The sequence below is a fragment of the Asterias rubens genome, chromosome 3, assembly GCF_902459465.1.
Source record: "Asterias rubens chromosome 3, eAstRub1.3, whole genome shotgun sequence".
In the NCBI taxonomy this organism is placed as follows: domain Eukaryota; kingdom Metazoa; phylum Echinodermata; class Asteroidea; order Forcipulatida; family Asteriidae; genus Asterias; species Asterias rubens.
In genome coordinates this window covers 13015618-13039797 of record NC_047064.1, presented here as the reverse complement: position 1 = coordinate 13039797, position 24180 = coordinate 13015618, and the positions used below count along the sequence as shown (strand labels likewise).

General features: G+C 40.8%; 1 protein-coding gene across 1 annotated transcript in view; it reads left to right on the top strand.

The window, feature by feature from the left end:
• The first annotated feature begins 835 nt into the window (after positions 1 to 835).
• Positions 836 to 24180, top strand: part of LOC117288253 (histidine decarboxylase-like) — a 45697-nt gene continuing 22352 nt past the window's right edge. Inside the window, exons 1-3 of the mRNA XM_033769035.1 lie at positions 836 to 1209; positions 4522 to 4694; positions 20064 to 20177. Coding sequence (XP_033624926.1) covers positions 1182 to 1209; positions 4522 to 4694; positions 20064 to 20177 — 315 coding nt within the window. The 5' untranslated portion in view covers positions 836 to 1181. The remainder of the gene's footprint in view (positions 1210 to 4521; positions 4695 to 20063; positions 20178 to 24180) is intronic.

Sequence of the window (24180 nt, the reverse complement as noted above, 5' to 3'; positions counted from 1 at the left end):
ATTTAGTAGACAGATATACTGACTATTATAAGTGTTATCATAATGGAAGAGTCCTCCACCAAAGTTGTACACCCGTTGGAGACATGGTATTATGCATGGATGCCCACACACATTGGGGAGGTAGTGCTTCCAGCTCAACCGGCCAGGCTTCGAAATAATGATACCCAAGCCTACATTCGTATGGACTGTGAAAGAGCTCGTCGGTCGTCGAAGTTGCGAGATAATAATGAAAGAAAGAAAAACAACCTTGCACACGAAGGTCAGACGCTTGATTTCGAGACCTCAAATTCTAAATCTTAAGTCTCAAAATCAAATTCGTGGAAAATTACTTCTTTCTCGAAAACTGCATACTTCAGAGGGAGCCGCGTTCCTAAAAATGTTAAATACTATTAACCTCTCCCCATTACTCGTTACCAAGAACGCTTTTATGCTAATAATTATTTTGAGATTACCAATAGTGTCCACTACCTGTAACAGGCCCGAATAATTTAAATGATTCATAACCACCTGTGCCCGACCAAGTTTGTCCTAATGCTCCAAAGTTTTGCGACCCAGAAGCCGATATATATGTACTTTATATTCCCTATACTATCACTACACTCCCAATAAACAAACAAACATTGCAATTTTCTCACGAGTATTCCCGAGATTTAGTACAATAACAGTGAGGAATCACGATACGGTAGACCTTGGGGGCGGAGCATGTATACAAGCTTGTTTCATTGGTCGACTAACGGACGTAACGAGATGTCCTTGCAGCTAGCAGTCACCGCACAGTGTGCGACAATCACTGGCAAAGCCACAGAATCATATTGCCACTAACTCTAATCTCAGGCAAACGATATTTCGTAGTCCTGTGTGTCGCTGCTCATTAATCAACACTCTGGAGTTTATTAAGTATATCCAGCCATACATTTATAACTCTCTCCCTAACGAATGAATACATTCTACCAGGTAACGACACGGCACAAAACTTGGTGTATTCGCCGATAGCAGTGTTTGAGGGAGTCGCGGATTACAGCAAATATTTGTTTCAACCAACAAAAACTAGGAATCAACCTGTGCCTATCTGAACCCGCGTTTCTTGTTATTGGTATTTACTGACAGACAAAAGCCGTCTCGTACGTTGCCATGCTCACTACAAATTGACAGAAGAGACTCCCATAGCAGTCACTGTAATTATGGACGTACATGAATATCGGCATAGAGGTAAGATCACTAACCACTATTCACTGTGCTTTTAACACTACTCGTTTAAAAATTACACAAGTCTTTGTAAATGGGTTAATAACTCATACTCATTTTTTTTAGCTGAATATCATACTAATATTTGAGGGCGGTATTGACATTCTTTGCTGATTGTGGGGGAAATTGCGATAGCTCTATCTAAAGCCCGGTTTGTCTAGTAATGTTCCTCAGAACGGGAAAGGGTGGGACTTTTTGAAGAATAAAAAAATTGTCGTCACACGATCCCAAGTTTCATACCCACGCGGGACCCATAAAGGGTTCTATAGTCCAACTTACTGCCATTGTCAAGTGACTTTTGTTCATAATCATTTAAGCGTCATTGAGAGAGAAAAACAAAAACGTCATTATAGTTTTCTAAGTCATGTAGAATGAAATAATAATGAATTTATTGGATTTTTTTTTCTTTTTTTTTTTGTAAATGGGTGAATTAATCCTAAACATGGGCGTCAATCGGGGGGGGGGGGACACAATATTAAATACCCCTGGTAATGCACTGTGTAATGACGCAACCCTGTGTCCCACCATGGGCATTAATCATGGGGGCAAAGGATGACACAACTTTTTGAAGGGTAGGGGCACTATATTAAATGCCCCCCTCAAAATTGGCCCTAGAGTGCATCACAGAGCATCTAAAAAGCAATGTTTTTGTTAACTCTGTCATGAGGGCACGTTCGTGCGTGTCATCTCCGTAAGTTTTAAAGGTCTCTTGTAGTTACTGTATGTTTACTTTACGGTGGCGCACTGTCTCTCTGTCTGCCATAACCGTCCCGCAGCCTCTATGGCGAGTTCGAGCGATATTGGTATTTGTTTTACCCAGGTAACTCCACACCCAAACCCAAGGTTGTTATTAACTCTGTTCCATATGATACCACATTCAATTGAGACGGTTTTGAGATTGTTTTATTTTCCCGCAAACCTTGCGTGCAAGCATTGCAAACAAACCACTATACATTCCAATCTTTTTCCTTTTGCAAGTATGTCCAAAATCCAAAAAGGCCCAAATCCCACTGCTCAAATTTTGAAGGCTTATCGTTCTGTTCCGTTTGCCATTGGGTCTCTAAATGGCCTACGATTGCACCACAGAGCACCTTGAATGTTGCCCGTGCCCTTCAGCGGGCCGGGACCCCTGTAATGCCATAGAAAGGTTTCACACTCGCGTGCTCACTCTTTGACAGATTTGCCCCTAAAACGTGTGTCATAGATACGCACCTGAAGATGCTGTTCACCCAAAAGGTTCCATTGCTGCACACGTTTTAAAGGTTTCATGTTCTGTTCCATTCTGTATGCCTCTCATTAGCCTAAGATTGCACCACAGAGCATTCTGAATGCAAGATTGTCCCGGGCCCTTAAGCGGGCCCGGACCCCAAGCAGTAAAGGCTTCACACTCGCATGCTCACTCTCTGACAGATTTGCCCCCTAAAACTTGTGTCATAAATCCGCACCTAAACTTGATGCTGTTAATTTAAAAGGTTCTAATGCTGCTCACATTTAAAAGGCTTATGTTCTGTCCCATTCTGTTTGCCTCTTATTGACCTATTAGATTGCACTACAGAGCATCTAGAATGCACAATTTTTCGGGCCCTTAGGCGGGCCCGGACCCCAGGCCGTAACAGACTTCGCGTTCCGCTTTATATATTGCAGGCTCCATCTTTTATAGATGTGCCACACCCACCGAAGTAACAAAACGGATATTTACGAAGCTGTAATTAAGTTGTTGTTTAGGTACGATAAACCATGATAGCAAAAATAGATGCATCATAGCTTGAAACTGGCGAAGAAATAATACGGACATTAACGAAGCTATAATTAAGTTGTTGTTTAGGTACGATAAACCATGATAGCAAAAATAGATGCATCATAGTTTGAAACTGGCATTAAATTACAAGGGGGCACATCACCACTCAGACTCCCTAGATTACACCAGAGAGCATCTCCGGCCCATAGATATAGAATTTAAAAAACTAGATCGGCCGCGCGTACACACGCGCCTTTGCCTGTGTAGAAAAAGTTTTTGTTCGCCATGGACGCGGTAAAAATTTCACGTTCGAAAGGCGACGCGCGAAAACGAACACGGGAGATAGGCCTTGACGCGCTAAATGTCACGTGCTGACGGCAAAAAGTCACGTGCTGACGGCAACGCACAGAAAATGTACACGGGAGATAGGCAATGGCGGCTCCCATGCCAGAAACCGCGTATGTACGCGCGGCCGATCTAGTTATTCTATTCTATATCTATGCTCCGGCCTAAATAATTTGCCAGTGCCTTAAAGCGGGCAACGGACCCCACGCAGTAAATATTATGTGCCCCCCTGCCCCATCTTTCAAGACGGACTGACGCCCCTAAACACATACGTCTTTTCGTGTAGACGGAAACATGAGATCCGCCACACAGTATTAACCATGTGGAAATGCATACATCGAACAAAATGCAAACCTAGTGATACGTCAGTCTTGCTAATTGGTGTTATAATGACAAAACTTTTACGTGTAAGGTCCAGAAAAATTCTGAAAATATTAACAGTCATGACTATATTATCAAAAAATGATTAACTGCATTAAAGCAAGAGGCCAGAATAAAACGTAATGTTCGTCATGCACACCTGTTAATTTATATCTAAGTAATTCCTGTTTCCAAACAGTTGACTCTATTGCATCGACCATAAGGGATGCTGACTGTGCAGATTAACTGATCATTCATGTATCCTTTCTGAGTTTTTAGGACAAACTCGGAAAATCTTTGATGGAACACTCCCATGCGCAAAAAAAAAAAAAAGTGTGTCACTCATTATCAAACTGCAAATCATCCCGACTGACGTCAGATACTCTGTGAATACTTAACACACTTTGAGCAGTGCTCATTTTGGTAGGCACTATTGGATGGAATTCGCATTTAGGTATGCAGATAATGATGTACGCCTCATGTACATTAGTGAATGTGTTGGAATCTCTGTATTTTGAGAAGTAACCCACACAGGACATGCAGTACCCGTGTAAGAACGACCAGTAGTGCTAAAAAATAAAAAAACAGAAAAGTATAACAAATGGGGTTTATAAGAAAATGTGTATGATTTTTGTTCACAATAGTTAAATAGGCCTACTTTTAAACAAAATCAACAATTTAAATAACTTTACAATCAACAACTCCCCGAATAAGCGGGACGTTTGCCGGTAATCTTCCCGACTCCCACTTCTATAACACAGAGCTGCAGAACAACACAACGAAAAAGACAAAAAGTTTGTTTGAATCTATTTGTTTTCTGATCACTGTAAAAGGTAAAGAAGTTGTGGATTTCATCTCGGAGTACCTGAACACGATAAGATCACGACGTACGTTTCCTGATGTACAACCGGGTTATATGAACAAACTAGTGCCAGAAAAAGCACCAGAGGAGCCTGAAAAATGGGAAGACATCTTCCAAGACGTGGAGCGTGTCATTTTACCAGGGGTAAGTCAATCATTATCACCACTCCATTACCACTTTATCTCTTCTATAGTATCAATTGGCGGAACTGGGGCGGGGCAAGGGGGCGTGTCCCCCCAAAAAAGAAATTTGAAAAATTGCTACTATAATAATAACCACAATAATGTTAGGTTTTATCAAACGGAGCACTGGTGATGTTTGGTATTTTAAAACACACATGTTAATTTTGCTGTACCATTGCAATTGACGATACAATTTTTCTCGAAACGTCTTCGGTGTAACGTCCGCAAAATGTATGATGACTATCGTCTCTGCGCACCCATTCTGCCACAGTCTGCCACATTGTGTGATACCGTACGGTAAAGTATCACACTCTTCAGCTCTGAGGGTGCGAGCTTTGATCTATAATGCTTCATTTGATACATTATACACTGTACTTCAGTGTATAGGGTAGGCCCTTTATTAAAAATGTTCATGTAAAAGCCTAAATTCAAACCGCTTATAGCTTCTTAGATCGATCTGAGGTGATTTATGTACTAAATGCACGAGGGTGATCTGAAGGTGCTTGTTCAATATCAGCGTGAATGGAGTAAACCACTTTCAAACCGCTCAGAATTATCTGAGATAAATTATGTTGGAACAATGGTGTTCTCAAGCAAGGGCGGATACAGAGGGAGAAGGAGGGCTACACAATATCCCAAACCGACAAACCTTTCATTCATTCGGTAATGTGACCGGAAACTCTTTTTCCCTTTCGATTTAAAATAATCTTATACTGCACTAGGTCTTTACGCACAAATCCAGAATGCCACATTCTACAGCACAAATTGTGCTACCCTCACACTGGGGAGAATACATTGAATGTGCTGATGAACGGAAATATTAAACAATCGCTCAAACTTTACAACATTCGCCTAAAATTTACTACGTTCACAAGTCATTCTCCACCTCCGTACGCACACGGAGAATGTGCCAGCGAATAATTATGCTAACGGAAGGCCATATTCGCTCAAACTTCGCAGCATTCCCCGTGTCTTTGTAAGCGTTTGTACCAAAGTCAGAACGTTCACAAATTATTCCCCACCTCCTTACGAAGATCGGTCAATTTAGAAACCGGTTTGTAAATTTCAGCGAATGTTGCGAAGACGGTAATTCGCCGTGATTTTCGTAAGCATTGGTTACATTGGTAAAGCGTGCGTAAGCGTTTGCAACGTTCGTCAACAAGGCAGTGACAAGCGTTTGTAAGCATTCGTAATATAATCCTAAGATAAAGGTAAGGAGAGGGCCGACCGAGTACGACCGAGGGGTAAGACCGATATGAAAATAGTCACTGTTCAACCGCCAGTTTGGACGAATTCAACGCGAAATTCAAATATTCATCTTCGCAAGAACATTCGCCACTCTGTGAGAGCAGCAATACGATGCACTTCTAAAAATTCGCCATCAATTTTCGTAAGCATTGGTAAGGCATTAGTAAACTAACTAGGAACCACATGACGACAAGCTCCATCCCGTGATTCCTTGGGACAGGGGAGACGTAGAGCGCAGTAGCAGGAGACAACTTCTGAGTTGTCAGGGTGCCCCTCACGTAGCGACGTCCTTGGCTGACTCCAAATACTCTGTACGTACTTGACCAGAAGCGTGAAGCACGTCTCCCTGGTGACACTGACGAAGCTCGGAGACTGAACGGTGTCTTTAAAGCCAAGGCTAAGGGCGACCTCGAGGAGTTCTACAACGACCTCGCCGACAACGCCGAAGAAGGACTGCGGAAAAACAACCTCCGTCCAACCTTCAAGGCCATCAAGTGCAAGCGCGGCCCCCCACGACAGGGACAAAGCACCTCCTCAATTACAAAAACTGATGACACTCCCTGCAAGTCGGTCGAGGAGATTCTTGCCCGCTGTCGGGAGCACTACAACACCATGCTCAACCACCCCTCAGCTACGCCCTGCCCGCAGACCTTACAGCACAGGCTTCAGGCATACCTCCTGCCACAGACGTCTCATCTGACGCTCCCACCTTGGCTGAAGTGCGTCGTGCTATCAGGAAGTTAAACAACGGGCGTGCTGCAGGACCTGACGGCATTTCCCCTGAGCTGCTCAAATGTGCAGAAACCCCAATCAGTGCTGCCCTCCACAAGCTCTTTCAAAACATATGGTCTTATGGCAGGGTTCCTGCTGAATGGAGGGATGGCATCATCATCTCCCTGTACAAAGGAAAGGGTCATCTTTGCTGTCTGTCCCTGGAAAGGTATTTAGCCATAATCTGCTCTCCCGCTTAGACCCCATACTTGCCCGTCACCGACGACCCAACCAGTGTGGTTTTACAAGGGGCCGGTCTACTCTGGATGCCGTGCTTGCTCTCCTACGTCTGTCAGAACTCACCCGTGAATTTGAGAGACCTCTCCACGTTGCCTACGTTGACATCAAGTCAGCGTTCGACTCGGTGGATCGCGATGCTCTTTGGAAGGCCCTGAAAGCGGTCGGTGTCCCACCAATACTGCTTCAGTTGATTCAGGACCTGCACGTGGGCAGTGCATCCACTGTACGTATTGGAAGTGACGTTTCCAACCCCTTCTCCACCACTTGTTTTGGGACGAAGTAGGGCGCGTCTGTTTCTAGAAGGAGTCGTTCTATTGGAATTTCTAGTGCCAAATTCTTGGGTCCCGGTGCACCCCATGTTAGAAGGGGTGTCAATCCTACATACAAGCTTGGGAATGCATCGCACCATTTCTTAGCCTCCCTCCATTCCTGTGTGAAGCAATGGAGGTGGATTTTTCAATGTCTTGGGTGGCAAGAGGAATCAACAGATGATGACGGTTTTGAAGAGGAGGAGGAGGAGGAATTCCAAGAAGACGATAGTGATTTATCAGCAGACAATAGTGCTTATGAAAATGAACATGAAGAGGAGGAGAGCGTGAGACGTTCAACGAAAATACTGAATTTTTCGATAAAGAATGCTAAACTTATGTTTAAATGATGAATGTTTTTTCAATCCTACACGCCCAAGATTGTATTGTTTGATTTGATAATAATACAGAACAGTATTATCAACGGAAATAATATGTAATAATCTATCAACTGTAAATACTATGAGGGCTTTAATAAGTGTACTCGCCACACATAAACAAAAATAATAATAAAAAGATGAGTAAATACATAGTTCATTAATTAAATATCTATAATTAAATAAATATATAAATAAAATTAAAATAAGAAAATGAATCTACTATTAATGTCTCTGCTTTAGTTTACAACAATCTCAACCCATCCACCTTATCTCCTTAATAGGCCGGCACGGGTCGCTGGGGTCCAACCAATCACCTGCATGCGAACGCAGTTCAGTCGACATATTTCAAAGTTCTTGTCATAATGGGGGGGGGGGGGTTGTCTTCATCATGTATATTTATTTTAACTATTGTGGCGGTTTAAACAGATGTTATTGTTAACGGAGTGTTATACAATTAATAAAGTTTTTTCTTTTTTACGTATATATTGTTTTTCCGTGTATACTCGTTTTCTCTGCAGCCCCGTTTCGCAAAAGTAAACACAAACATAATACCCTGTCTGATATGGTGGTACGTGATGTGGAACGTGATGTGGGCCAGAGTAATAGAAAACAAAGATAGCTCCGCGGTATGGGGAACAGAACTGACACGTTTGGCTGGTAGATCAGCCAGTTGTGGCGTCATCTATTGACTACCAGATAATGCTGAGTGCACAAGGGTCATTGAGGCTTTCACGTAAACCATGCACCGGCTGGCCGGCTGCTCTAAAAATGTTTAGCTTGATGGCTGATATCACCTCTTCCGGGGTGGAAGCGTCCACAAGGGTATACTGGTCTGAAGTAGAAGTTATAATGATGTCCAAATCTGGGCATGATGAAGCTAGTGGGTGGTTGAGGGCAGCTTCGAAATGTTCCTTCAATCTGTTTTAGTGCATCCGCGTCTGAAGAACAGGGAGAACCATTGATTTTGTTGATAGTCGAATTTTTTCGGTATTTGTGCGGAGTTCTTGGATGAATCTGTATGCGGTTTTGAGACTTTGGTGGGAAAAGTTATTGTCGATGCTCTTTGAGAGATTCTCAAAGTGAAGTTCCCTGCCTGTTATCTTGGCTCAGAATCTTGATTTTGTCAGCTGTTCATTGGACTAGCTTTACTGAATGAGACTACTCATTCCTAAACTTATAGGACTACCATTACTAAATAAGACTACATATTTCTAAACTTATAGGACTACCACTACTAAATGAGACTACTCATTGGTTACTTAATGGGACTAACATTACTGAATAAGACTTCTCATTCCTAAACTTATAGGACTACCATTACTAAATGAGACTACTCATTTCTAAACTTATAGGACTATCACTACTAAATGAGACTACTCATTGGTTACTTATGGGACTAATATTACTGAATAAGACTACTCATTCCTAAACTTATAGGACTACCATTACTAAATGAGACTACTCATTTCTAAACTTATAGGACTATCACTACTAAATGAGAATACTCATTGGTTACTTAATGGGACTAACATTACTGAATAAGACTACTCATTCCTAAACTTATAGGACTACCATTACTGAATGAGACTACTCATTTCTAAACTTATGGGACTACCATTACTAAATAAGACTACTCATTGGTTACTTATGGGACTAATATTACTGATTAAGACTACTCATTTATTACTTTGGGACTACCATTACTGAATGAGACTACTCATTTATTGCTTATCGGACTACCGAAACTGAATGAGAACAACTCGTTAATGACTTATGGGACTACCATTACGGAAAAAGACTACTCAATGATTACTTATGGGACTACCATTTATTAGACTTCTCAATGATTACTTATAGGACTACCATTCCTGAATGAGACTAATCATTGATTACTTATGGGACTACCATTTATGAGACTACTCATTGATTACATATGGGACTACCAATACTGAATGAGACTACTCATTGATTACTTATGGGACTACCATTCCTGAATGAGACTACTCATTGATTACTTATGGGACTACCATTCATGAGACTACTCATTGATTACATATGGGACTACCAATACTGAATGAGACTACTCATTGATTACTTATGGGACTACCATTCCTGAATGAGACTACTCATTGATTACTTATGGGACTACCATTTATGAGACTACTCATTGATTACTTATGGGACTACCATTACTGAATGAGACTACTCATTGATTACATATGGGACTACCAATACTGAATGAGACTACTTATTGATTACTTATGGGACTACCAATACTGAATGAGACTACTTATTGATTACTCATGGGACTACCAATACTGAATGAGACTACTTATTGATTACTTATGGGACTACCAATACTGAATGAGACTACTTATTGATTACTTATGGGACTACCATTCCTGAATGAGACTACTCATTGATTACATATGGGACTACCAATACTGAATGAGACTACTTATTGATTACTCATGGGACTACCAACACTGAATGAGACTACTTATTGATTACTTATGGGACTACCAATACTGAATGAGACTACTCATTGATTACTCATGGGACTACCAATACTGAATAAGACTACTTATTGATTACTTATGGGACTACCAATACTGAATGAGACTACTCATTGATTACTTATGGGACTACCATTTATGAGACTACTCATTGATTACTTATGGGACTACCATTACTGAATGAGACTACTCATTGATTACATATGGGACTACCAATACTGAATGAGACTACTCATTGATTACTCATGGGACTACCATTGCTGAATGAGACCACTCATTGATTACTTATAGGATTACTGATACTGAATGAGACTGGGGCCATAATTAAGTGAAGGTCCATTCTCTAGCCATTCTCTGACCCAGTGACCGGCTGTTTTACCGTTGTAGCACACACCATTCAGCAATTAGATGTAAAACAAAACAATACAAATACAGAAGGAAAATAAAACAGGGATATGTCGTAACAATAATAACAAAAGTAATGTTTTATTATCAATTATCACCTAAAACAAGATCTGGATAGGCGACTGACTTTCTTAAAAATTAATGTTACATTGGGATTTGCGAAGCCATTCGTATAATTAGTTGTTAATGTGAAAATGTATTTTGTTTTGTTTTGGGTAGCAATGGTTTTCTGCCGCATATACGAACATCTTGCGCATTATAGCATCAAACATGTTCACTCTTCTTGTGTAAAGTCACGTATGTCTGATGTTTACGGATAATTACACATGGTAAGACATGGTTGGGAACGTGTCAGGCACTTCTTTCTTTATTTGTTTGACAATGTAATCAATATGAAAACATCTGTGCAGCTGCATCACACCATTGATTACAGTTTGCAACTCAAACTTGACTACATGTAACAAAAGTTTATTTTTCATTTATTTATTTTTTTTTTCTCTGGATGTTGAGTTAAGTTAGTCCGTTTACTCAACAATAGCATCAGCATACATAAGACAAACATCAGGTAAACACACTAATAAGATACTCTAGTAAATACTTTTAATAAATAACAGGCACAGTAAGAAACAGGAATTAGCACAGAAATGTACCAATATTAATAATAAACAAATTAATTAAATAGTTAAATGAAAACGTTAATATAAACTGCTCACAAAAAGTAAGGAAACTTTTTTTCAATCCAGAATATTTGTCATTATTTAATACTCTCTTTGTATATGGTATATATCATTGCAAAGCTGAACTGTTCTTTTTTTAAATGATACCACAATCGCAAAGATTACACGTTGCTTGACTTGACCACATCAAAGACCAGTCTTCTCGCTTGTTGTATCTCAACATATGCATAAAATAACAAACCTGTGAAAGTTTGAGCTCAATCGGTCATCGAAGTTGCGAGATAATAATGAAAGAAAAATAACCCTTGTCACAACAAGTTGTGTGCGTTTAGATGGTTGATTTCGAGACCTCAAGTTCTAAATCTGAGGTTTTGAAATCAAATTCGTGAAAAATTACTTCTTTCTCGAAAACTATGGCACTTCAGAGGGAGCCGTTTCCCACTATGTTTTATACTATCAACAGCTCCACATAACTCGTTACCAAGTAAGGTGTTTTGCTAATAATTATTTTGAGTAATTACCTATAGTGTCCACTGCCTTTAATGAGAATGAGACAAAGCCACAAATCAAATGTGCCAAAATTAGCAATTTTGTGTTCTGTGTGAACAATCAAATTGACACTGTAATTCAAAAAAGCAAGACAACTTACTGATCTTAATCCACTTTATTAAGACAAGAACTTTGGTATAGAGCAAGACAACTTACTGATTTTAATACACTCTAGTGATACAAAAAGTTCAGTAACGAGTGGATGATCCAAAGGCGTTGATGACAGCCTGTCACCTTCTTCTACATGCTGCACACAAGTCTTGTGATGCGCCGATGATGAGGGATTGCGTTCCATTCTTCATTAAGGAACCTGGTTAGGTCAGCCACATTTGATGTGTTGGTGGTTCTGGCGCGAACAGCGAGGCCAAGTTGGTCCCACAGATGTTCCATGGGATTCAGGTCTGGACTGTTTGCGGGCCAACCCATCCGGTGCACCCCAACATTTTTCAGGTAGTCAGTCACCAGTCGGGATAGTCTGGCCCCCTGACCAAAGATTCCTTGACGTCTCTTGTTAAAAAATCTTAGGTCAGGTATCACCCACGGTTAAAAATAGAGCATGACGTAACTTGTCAGGGTCGGGGTCATCTCCAGAAACCCCAATCAGTGCTGCCCTCCACAAGCTCTTTCAAAACATATGGTCTTATGGCAGGGTTCCTGCTGAATGGAGGGATGGCATCATCATCTCCCTGTACAAAGGAAAGGGTCATCTTTGCTGTCTGTCCCTGGAAAGGTATTTAGCCATAATCTGCTCTCCCGCTTAGACCCCATACTTGCCCGTCACCGACGACCCAACCAGTGTGGTTTTACAAGGGGCCGGTCTACTCTGGATGCCGTGCTTGCTCTCCTACGTCTGTCAGAACTCACCCGTGAATTTGAGAGACCTCTCCACGTTGCCTACGTTGACATCAAGTCAGCGTTCGACTCGGTGGATCGCGATGCTCTTTGGAAGGCCCTGAAAGCGGTCGGTGTCCCACCAATACTGCTTCAGTTGATTCAGGACCTGCACGTGGGCAGTGCATCCACTGTACGTATTGGAAGTGACGTTTCCAACCCCTTCTCCACCACTTGTTTTGGGACGAAGTAGGGCGCGTCTGTTTCTAGAAGGAGTCGTTCTATTGGAATTTCTAGTGCCAAATTCTTGGGTCCCGGTGCACCCCATGTTAGAAGGGGTGTCAATCCTACATACAAGCTTGGGAATGCATCGCACCATTTCTTAGCCTCCCTCCATTCCTGTGTGAAGCAATGGAGGTGGATTTTTCAATGTCTTGGGTGGCAAGAGGAATCAACAGATGATGACGGTTTTGAAGAGGAGGAGGAGGAGGAATTCCAAGAAGACGATAGTGATTTATCAGCAGACAATAGTGCTTATGAAAATGAACATGAAGAGGAGGAGAGCGTGAGACGTTCAACGAAAATACTGAATTTTTCGATAAAGAATGCTAAACTTATGTTTAAATGATGAATGTTTTTTCAATCCTACACGCCCAAGATTGTATTGTTTGATTTGATAATAATACAGAACAGTATTATCAACGGAAATAATATGTAATAATCTATCAACTGTAAATACTATGAGGGCTTTAATAAGTGTACTCGCCACACATAAACAAAAATAATAATAAAAAGATGAGTAAATACATAGTTCATTAATTAAATATCTATAATTAAATAAATATATAAATAAAATTAAAATAAGAAAATGAATCTACTATTAATGTCTCTGCTTTAGTTTACAACAATCTCAACCCATCCACCTTATCTCCTTAATAGGCCGGCACGGGTCGCTGGGGTCCAACCAATCACCTGCATGCGAACGCAGTTCAGTCGACATATTTCAAAGTTCTTGTCATAATGGGGGGGGGGGGGTTGTCTTCATCATGTATATTTATTTTAACTATTGTGGCGGTTTAAACAGATGTTATTGTTAACGGAGTGTTATACAATTAATAAAGTTTTTTCTTTTTTACGTATATATTGTTTTTCCGTGTATACTCGTTTTCTCTGCAGCCCCGTTTCGCAAAAGTAAACACAAACATAATACCCTGTCTGATATGGTGGTACGTGATGTGAAACGTGATGTGGGCCAGAGTAATAGAAAACAAAGATAGCTCCGCGGTATGGGGAACAGAACTGACACGTTTGGCTGGTAGATCAGCCAGTTGTGGCGTCATCTATTGACTACCAGATAATGCTGAGTGCACAAGGGTCATTGAGGCTTTCACGTAAACCATGCACCGGCTGGCCGGCTGCTCTAAAAATGTTCAGCTTGATGGCTGATATCACCTCTTCCGGGGTGGAAGCGTCCACAAGGGTATACTGGTCTGAAGTAGAAGTTATAATGATGTCCAAATCTGGGCATGATGAAGCTAGTGGGTGGTTGAGGGCAGCTTCGAAATGTTCCTTCAATCTGTTTTAGTGCATCCGCGTCTGAAGAACAGGGAGAACCATTGATTTTGTTGATAGTCGAATTTTTTCGGTATTTGTGCGGAGTTCTTGGATGAATCTGTATGCGGTTTTGAGACTTTGGTGGGAAAAGTTATTGTCGATGCTCTTTGAGAGATTCTCAAAGTGAAGTTCCCTGCCTGTTATCTTGGCTCAGAATCTTGATTTTGTCAGCTGTTCATTGGACTAGCTTTACTGAATGAGACTACTCATTCCTAAACTTATAGGACTACCATTACTAAATAAGACTACATATTTCTAAACTTATAGGACTACCACTACTAAATGAGACTACTCATTGGTTACTTAATGGGACTAACATTACTGAATAAGACTTCTCATTCCTAAACTTATAGGACTACCATTACTAAATGAGACTACTCATTTCTAAACTTATAGGACTATCACTACTAAATGAGACTACTCATTGGTTACTTATGGGACTAATATTACTGAATAAGACTACTCATTCCTAAACTTATAGGACTACCATTACTAAATGAGACTACTCATTTCTAAACTTATAGGACTATCACTACTAAATGAGAATACTCATTGGTTACTTAATGGGACTAACATTACTGAATAAGACTACTCATTCCTAAACTTATAGGACTACCATTACTGAATGAGACTACTCATTTCTAAACTTATGGGACTACCATTACTAAATAAGACTACTCATTGGTTACTTATGGGACTAATATTACTGATTAAGACTACTCATTTATTACTTTGGGACTACCATTACTGAATGAGACTACTCATTTATTACTTATCGGACTACCGAAACTGAATGAGAACAACTCGTTAATGACTTATGGGACTACCATTACGGAAAAAGACTACTCAATGATTACTTATGGGACTACCATTTATTAGACTTCTCAATGATTACTTATAGGACTACCATTCCTGAATGAGACTAATCATTGATTACTTATGGGACTACCATTTATGAGACTACTCATTGATTACATATGGGACTACCAATACTGAATGAGACTACTCATTGATTACTTATGGGACTACCATTCCTGAATGAGACTACTCATTGATTACTTATGGGACTACCATTCATGAGACTACTCATTGATTACATATGGGACTACCAATACTGAATGAGACTACTCATTGATTACTTATGGGACTACCATTCCTGAATGAGACTACTCATTGATTACTTATGGGACTACCATTTATGAGACTACTCATTGATTACTTATGGGACTACCATTACTGAATGAGACTACTCATTGATTACATATGGGACTACCAATACTGAATGAGACTACTTATTGATTACTTATGGGACTACCAATACTGAATGAGACTACTTATTGATTACTCATGGGACTACCAATACTGAATGAGACTACTTATTGATTACTTATGGGACTACCAATACTGAATGAGACTACTTATTGATTACTTATGGGACTACCATTCCTGAATGAGACTACTCATTGATTACATATGGGACTACCAATACTGAATGAGACTACTTATTGATTACTCATGGGACTACCAACACTGAATGAGACTACTTATTGATTACTTATGGGACTACCAATACTGAATGAGACTACTCATTGATTACTCATGGGACTACCAATACTGAATAAGACTACTTATTGATTACTTATGGGACTACCAATACTGAATGAGACTACTCATTGATTACTTATGGGACTACCATTTATGAGACTACTCATTGATTACTTATGGGACTACCATTACTGAATGAGACTACTCATTGATTACATATGGGACTACCAATACTGAATGAGACTACTCATTGATTACTCATGGGACTACCATTGCTGAATGAGACCACTCATTGATTACTTATAGGATTACTGATACTGAATGAGACTGGGGCCATAATTAAGTGAAGGTCCATTCTCTAGCCATTCTCTGACCCAGTGACCGGCTGTTTTACCGTTGTAGCACACACCATTCAGCAATTAGATGTAAAACAAAACAATACAAATACAGAAGGAAAATAAAACAGGGATATGTCGTAACAATAATAACAAAAGTAATGTTTTATTATCAATTATCACCTAAAACAAGATCTGGATAGGCGACTGACTTTCTTAAAAATTAATGTTACATTGGGATTTGCGAAGCCATTCGTATAATTAGTTGTTAATGTGAAAATGTATTTTGTTTTGTTTTGGGTAGCAATGGTTTTCTGCCGCATATACGAACATCTTGCGCATTATAGCATCAAACATGTTCACTCTTCTTGTGTAAAGTCACGTATGTCTGATGTTTACGGATAATTACACATGGTAAGACATGGTTGGGAACGTGTCAGGCACTTCTTTCTTTATTTGTTTGACAATGTAATCAATATGAAAACATCTGTGCAGCTGCATCACACCATTGATTACAGTTTGCAACTCAAACTTGACTACATGTAACAAAAGTTTATTTTTCATTTATTTATTTTTTTTTTCTCTGGATGTTGAGTTAAGTTAGTCCGTTTACTCAACAATAGCATCAGCATACATAAGACAAACATCAGGTAAACACACTAATAAGATACTCTAGTAAATACTTTTAATAAATAACAGGCACAGTAAGAAACAGGAATTAGCACAGAAATGTACCAATATTAATAATAAACAAATTAATTAAATAGTTAAATGAAAACGTTAATATAAACTGCTCACAAAAAGTAAGGAAACTTTTTTTCAATCCAGAATATTTGTCATTATTTAATACTCTCTTTGTATATGGTATATATCATTGCAAAGCTGAACTGTTCTTTTTTTAAATGATACCACAATCGCAAAGATTACACGTTGCTTGACTTGACCGCATTAAAGGCAGTGGACACTATTAGTAATATTGTCAAAGACCAGTCTTCTCGCTTGTTGTATCTCAACATATGCATAAAATAACAAACCTGTGAAAGTTTGAGCTCAATCGGTCATCGAAGTTGCGAGATAATAATGAAAGAAAAATAACCCTTGTCACAACAAGTTGTGTGCGTTTAGATGGTTGATTTCGAGACCTCAAGTTCTAAATCTGAGGTTTTGAAATCAAATTCGTGAAAAATTACTTCTTTCTCGAAAACTATGGCACTTCAGAGGGAGCCGTTTCCCACTATGTTTTATACTATCAACAGCTCCACATAACTCGTTACCAAGTAAGGTGTTTTGCTAATAATTATTTTGAGTAATTACCTATAGTGTCCACTGCCTTTAATGAGAATGAGACAAAGCCACAAATCAAATGTGCCAAAATTAGCAATTTTGTGTTCTGTGTGAACAATCAAATTGACACTGTAATTCAAAAAAGCAAGACAACTTACTGATCTTAATCCACTTTATTAAGACAAGAACTTTGGTATAGAGCAAGACAACTTACTGATTTTAATACACTCTAGTGATACAAAAAGTTCAGTAACGAGTGGATGATCCAAAGGCGTTGATGACAGCCTGTCACCTTCTTCTACATGCTGCACACAAGTCTTGTGATGCGCCGATGATGAGGGATTGCGTTCCATTCTTCATTAAGGAACCTGGTTAGGTCAGCCACATTTGATGTGTTGGTGGTTCTGGCGCGAACAGCGAGGCCAAGTTGGTCCCACAGATGTTCCATGGGATTCAGGTCTGGACTGTTTGCGGGCCAACCCATCCGGTGCACCCCAACATTTTTCAGGTAGTCAGTCACCAGTCGGGATAGTCTGGCCCCCTGACCAAAGATTCCTTGACGTCTCTTGTTAAAAAATCTTAGGTCAGGTATCACCCACGGTTAAAAATAGAGCATGACGTAACTTGTCAGGGTCGGGGTCATCTCCAGGGAACCCATGTCTGCACTAGTTGCGATAACGTAACCCTCCTCCCGACGGCCGCCAGGCCGGAGGGTTACGAGATTATTTTGATCGGCGGCAAATGACAATCTGGTTCAACACGTATAATTTCGACAGCTAGTCACCAGATTTGGCCCAATTTTACGACTTTCAAAAATCATGACACTTAATCCTCAAACAATGTCTAATGAACACTCAAGGCAAAACACCTTTGAGAAAATATTTTTGAAGAAAAAGGACAAAAACTTACCAGATCCCGGAGCGATTTCCCAGGTTTATATATTTTGAACTTGTCGCATCGCTTTGCAAACGCTTTATTTAGGCACAACGCCTGCAATGGCTTTAAATAACATTAGCTGGCATAAAAACTCCTGGATCTACGGCCGACAGGACTGACATTATGATTCCATACCGACCATCAACGATACTATCCGAATGTAGACGACAACACATTCGGAGGAATTTCTCCTTTTTGGTCACGTAATTTTGGGTGATACCGGACCCTAAATTCGACAGAGCCTAGTCGGAGATTTTGGGGTCTGGGAACCAGACTACAGTCGGGATCGATGGGGGTGAGCGTTGTCATCTTGAAAGATGGCATTTGGTCCAAGAGTCTGCAAGTATGGGACTGCATTCGGCTGTAGAATATCGTCTTTCAAATACCTATCAAGGTGTTTTTCATGAGATGAAGGTTAATTATGTCCGATGAGCTCACTGGTGCAAATCATTAATGGTTCTGAAAAGCTTGATCGGTTTGAATAGTGGCCATTACCTATTGACCATTCACAGACAACGGTAATTTTGGCACATTTGATTTGTGAATTTGCCTCATTGTTATGCATGTAGCCAAGTCCAGCAACATGTAATCAATGCAAATGTGATATTATTGTAAAGAGGAACAGTTCAGCTTTGCATTGATATATACCATATACAAAGAGAGTGATAGATAATAACAAATATACTGGATTGAAAAAAAGTTTCTTTTTGTGAGCAGTGTATAAACAAGTGTCTACAGTATTTTAGCGTGATATTTATTTATTTACTTGTTTATTTATTTTATAAACAAACAAAAAATCATTTATTTGTTAATTTATTTATTTGTTTGTTTACCTTTTGTCGGCTATTTTTATCAAAGTTATCTCTGGTAGAGGAAGACTCATAGGACGGTTTTTTCATACAAAGATACGCAAAAATTGCATTTCAAGCTTTTTTGTTTCAAGAACATTCTTTTGCTTTTCAAAATTGTTTTCAAATGTAGTCTTCTATAATATTTGCAGTTCATGTAAGACTTTACTAAAACAACTCGGTTGAATTTTAAATTGTACTCTTTACCTAAATGTAAAGTTAACGCTTGCTTCTGATTGAAGCGTTAGCTGGGCTGGTTCTGAATATGCTATGTTTAATCTTAAATTTGCATCTAAATATTTCTTCCTCCAACATTTACTAATTTGAGAATACCTGATGGGGACAAACCCTCTTCTTCCATCTGTTTAAACATACACTCTTGAGATACTCAATATCTCTTATTCCAACAACGTTTAACTAAACAGTGGCAAGAATGCGGTTTGGCGGTAAACACACAGAAGTGCCTTTAGGCTCGAAGTCATCTTGGGATATAGCTTCATCATATACACGTATAGTTAATATCAATTTCACTCTAAGGCAAGTTATTGATGTCAGCAACTTGGGTAGTAGATTTATAGAAGACACTCTCTCGCAGGAAATCTGCATTTGCTGGTTGCATGTCGACAGACTGAGATAATTTACTCATCCTGGATGTGTTCATCATGTGTTCAACAGTTACTTCAGTATTAAAGTCGAAAGATAGTCATCTTTAGATCTAAACAAATTGGACGTAACTTAATACTCAACTCAGAAAAGCAAAAAAAAAAAAATTACAAAAAATGAGCGCGGGTATCTAAAACAGTATTATTTTCCGCCAATATTGTTGGTGTGTTTTATCTTTCAGGTGACTCACTGGCAAAGTCCCCATATGCACGCCTACTTCCCTGCTCTTAATAGCTTCCCTTCATTGCTGGGTGATATGGTAGCTGATGCTATCAGCTGTCTGGGCTTCACATGGGTAAGTAAATAACAAATTAATTTAAGGTAACTCAAAAGATATATCGTCCTATACACAATCCCCTAATAAGAAAATAACGGAAAGACTTTCAATTGGGTTTCTAGAGCCACTGTAAAATGTTACAAAAGTGTGACAAGTATACTGAGTGATATGTCGGACTGTTTTTATTTGAGGATATTTTCATACGATTAAAAAACCTGTGTGTAAAATCACGGTCTGGTTGTGGCCATCCCCAAGTTCAAGTTACGTGTTTTTATCAATAAACCGTGCAGCAGTGCTCAACTATACGTTCAGACGAAGAGTTGAACTAACCCTTTATCCAAAAATAAACCTCTGTTGGAAGCCAAAATCCGGTCCTCGTGCGTTAATTCGACAAACAGAGCTGAGCTACACTAATGTCCTTCAAAATGGTTTTACGACCAACCCTCGGTGCGAAGCCAATTCAATATTCCCATTGCTTCAAAAAGCATAAAATTCATCGCAAGAAAAAACAGCAGTATTACCATAGTGATTTGTATTGTGACATTACACTTTACTTAGCAACTACGATTGATTCGCATTTAAGATCAATTTTAGCTCTTTGTGAAATCGCGCCCACTGGACCAAGTTTTATGACTCTGCTTACCGTAAGCAAAGATTCGGCCCTTACGGAAGCAGGAAATTCCGTCCTTACGCCAAACATATTTCACAGGTAAGCGGCGGGGAATTTGGGCTTCTGCGCTTGCGAACTCCACGTAACTAGACATTCTACGCTTACACGGCTAGTGAAGACCTTCTGCGCTTGCACGTAGGCGGAGAATGGTGATCGTAACTGCAAAATTTGGCGGTAAGCAGAGCCATGAAAATGGGCTCTGCAAGTTCGTGTCTAATTTACTCAATATGACCGCGGCAGAAAATGTGACAACATCCATGTGTACACGGAGCTCTGAAGTTGCCATCCGACACGTTGAGATCCTTACAAAATTATATCCGGATGACGACATCCTAAACACAAGTAAAGTCGACACCAACGAGAAAATTATGTCGGATGTTCGACATCCTATAGTATAAACGTTGGATGTCGTGTTGCTGCGATATTTTATCTCGGGATGTCTGGATGTCTTTCTGTAATAATTGACTATCCAACTTGTGCTGTCACGGTACGGTGCCATGCCACGAACGAGTCACGTCGGCGCGTTGATTGACGTGTTTTGGCCCCCTCGATCCGCCCTTGTTTAGGCTTACGTAAGAATGTCGACATCCCGAGAAAAATGTTCACATGAAGACAACTTCATAATTTAAGGAGGTCGACATCCAGAGTAAAAATTTTCAATCTTAGGATGTCAACACAATCTCGGTATGTCGACGTTTGTGCGTTTAGGATGTCGTCAGCCGGAGATAATTATATCAGAATCTCAACATGTCGGATGGCACCTCCAGAGCTCCGTATGTATCGATCGCCACGGAGTATACAATCAATGTATTATCAAACAATATTATCGGTCTCTGCGCTCTCCGCTGCCCTCCCTTCCAAACAGACGCGAAAAGAAGAAGTCGTTTATTACGTATTTCGATATCATTATGAAGCATTAAAGGTCCACGTCCAAAGGGACCGCTAATAATTCATTATTTTACTCTGGATTAGCTTACCACACAGCTCTGGCCGATCGAATAATTAGCACAGATTCGGGGAGGCCGGCTTGTCGGTTATAAAAACTCGAATGATGGCAAATCATTGTGAGTTTGTGATTGGACAAGGAAGGGATAAAAATGTGTATGTCATGACATTTGCATGTTTACTTCATCGATGCGCAGTAGTACGAGTACGAGTACGACGCGCAGTAGTGTGTGTGTGTGTGTGTGTGGGGGGGGGGGGGGGGGATTCGCAACAGTATCCGGCGGTGGTCGCAAGGATCAGATGTGTAGATGTTGAAGTTCTCTGTGCCGACGTTAGTTTCATTTGTGTGTGTAAAACACCAGCGAAAATAGGATCAAAGTTTGGGGAAATGTCCAAGGCGGCTTTAAAAGTTGTTTGAGGTTTTATTCTTTCAATGGGAATACATGTTTTCTGTGTAGGGCAGATTTTGTCCTGCCCCTTCTACAGTGTAGGGCAGATTTTGTCCTGCCCCTTCTACTGTGTAGGGCAGATTTTGTCATGCCCCTTCTACAGTGTAGGGCAGATTTTGTCATGCCCCTTCTACAGTGTAGGGCAGATTTTGTCCTGCCCCTTCTACAGTGTAGGGCAGATTTTGTCCCGCCCCTTCTACTGTGTAGGGCAGATTTTGAAATGCCCCTTCTACAGTGTAGGGCAGATTTTGTCATGCCCCTTCTACAGTGTAGGGTAGATTTTGTCCTGCCCCTTCTTCTGCGTAGGGCAGATTTTGTCCTGCCCCTTCTACTGCGTACGGCAGATTTTGTCCCGCCCCTTCTACATGTGAAGTGCAGATTTTGAAATGCCCCTTCTACAGTGTAGGGCAGATTTTGTCATGCCCCTTCTACTGCGTACGGCAGATTTTGAAATGCCCCTTCTACAGTGTAGGGCAGATTTTGTCATGCCCCTTCTACTGCGTACGGCAGATTTTGTCATGCCCCTTCTACAGTGTAGGGCAGATTTTGTCCTGCCCCTTCTACATGTGAAGTGCAGATTTTGAAATGCCCCTTCTACAGTGTAGGGCAGATTTTGTCATGCCCCTTCTACAGTGTAGGGCAGATTTTGTCTTTCCCCTTCTACTGCGTACGGCAGATTTTGTCCTGCCCCTTCTACTGCGTACGGCAGATTTTGAAATGCCCCTTCTACAGTGTAGGGCAGATTTTGTCCTGCCCCTTCTACTGCGTACGGCAGATTTTGTCTTGCCCCTTCTACTGTGTAGGGCAGATTTTGTCCTGCCCCTTCTTCTGCGTACGGCAGATTTTGAAATGCCCCTTCTACAGTGTAGGGCAGATTTTGTCATGCCCCTTCTACAGTGTAGGGCAGATTTTGTCCTGCCCCTTCTACTGCGTACGGCAGATTTTGTCCTGCCCCTTCTACTGCGTACGGCAGATTTTGAAATGCCCCTTCTACAGTGTAGGGCAGATTTTGTCCTGCCCCTTCTACTGTGTAGGGCAGATTTTGTCCTGCCCCTTCTTCTGCGTACGGCAGATTTTGAAATGCCCCTTCTACAGTGTAGGGCAGATTTTGTCTTTCCCCTTCTACTGCGTACGGCAGATTTTGTCCTGCCCCTTCTACTGCGTACGGCAGATTTTGAAATGCCCCTTCTACAGTGTAGGGCAGATTTTGTCCTGCCCCTTCTACTGCGTACGGCAGATTTTGTCTTGCCCCTTCTACTGCGTAGGGCAGATTTTGTCCTGCCCCTTCTACTGCGTACGTCAGATTTTGTCTTGCCCCTTCTACTGTGTAGGGCAGATTTTGTCCCGCCCCTTCTACTGCGTACGGCAGATTTTGTCATGCCCCTTCTACTGTGAAGGGCAGATTTTGAAATGCCCCTTCTACTGTGAAGGGCAGATTTTGTCCTGCCCCTTCTACAGTGTAGGGCAGATTTTGTCCCGCCCCTTCTACTGTGTAGTGCAGATTTTGTCCCGCCCCTTCTACTGTGTAGGGCAGATTTTGAAATGCCCCTTCTACAGTGTAGGGCAGATTTTGTCATGCCCCTTCTACTGTGTAGGGCAGATTTTGTCCCGCCCCTTCTACAGTGTAGGGCAGATTTTTTCCTGCCCCTTCTTCTGCGTAGGGCAGATTTTGAAATGCCCCTTCTACAGTGTAGGGCAGATTTTGTCCTGCCCCTTCTACTGTGAAGGGCAGATTTTGTCATGCCCCTTCTACTGCGTAAGGCAGATTTTGTCCTGCCACTTCTACAGTGTAGGGCAGATTTTGTCATGCCCCTTCTACTGTGAAGGGCAGATTTTGTCCTGCCCTTCTACAGTGTAGGGCAGATTTTGTCCTGCCTCTTCTTCTGCGTAGGGCAGATTTTGTCCTGCCCCCTTCTACTGTGAAGGGCAGATTTTGTCCTGCCCCTTTTACAGTGTA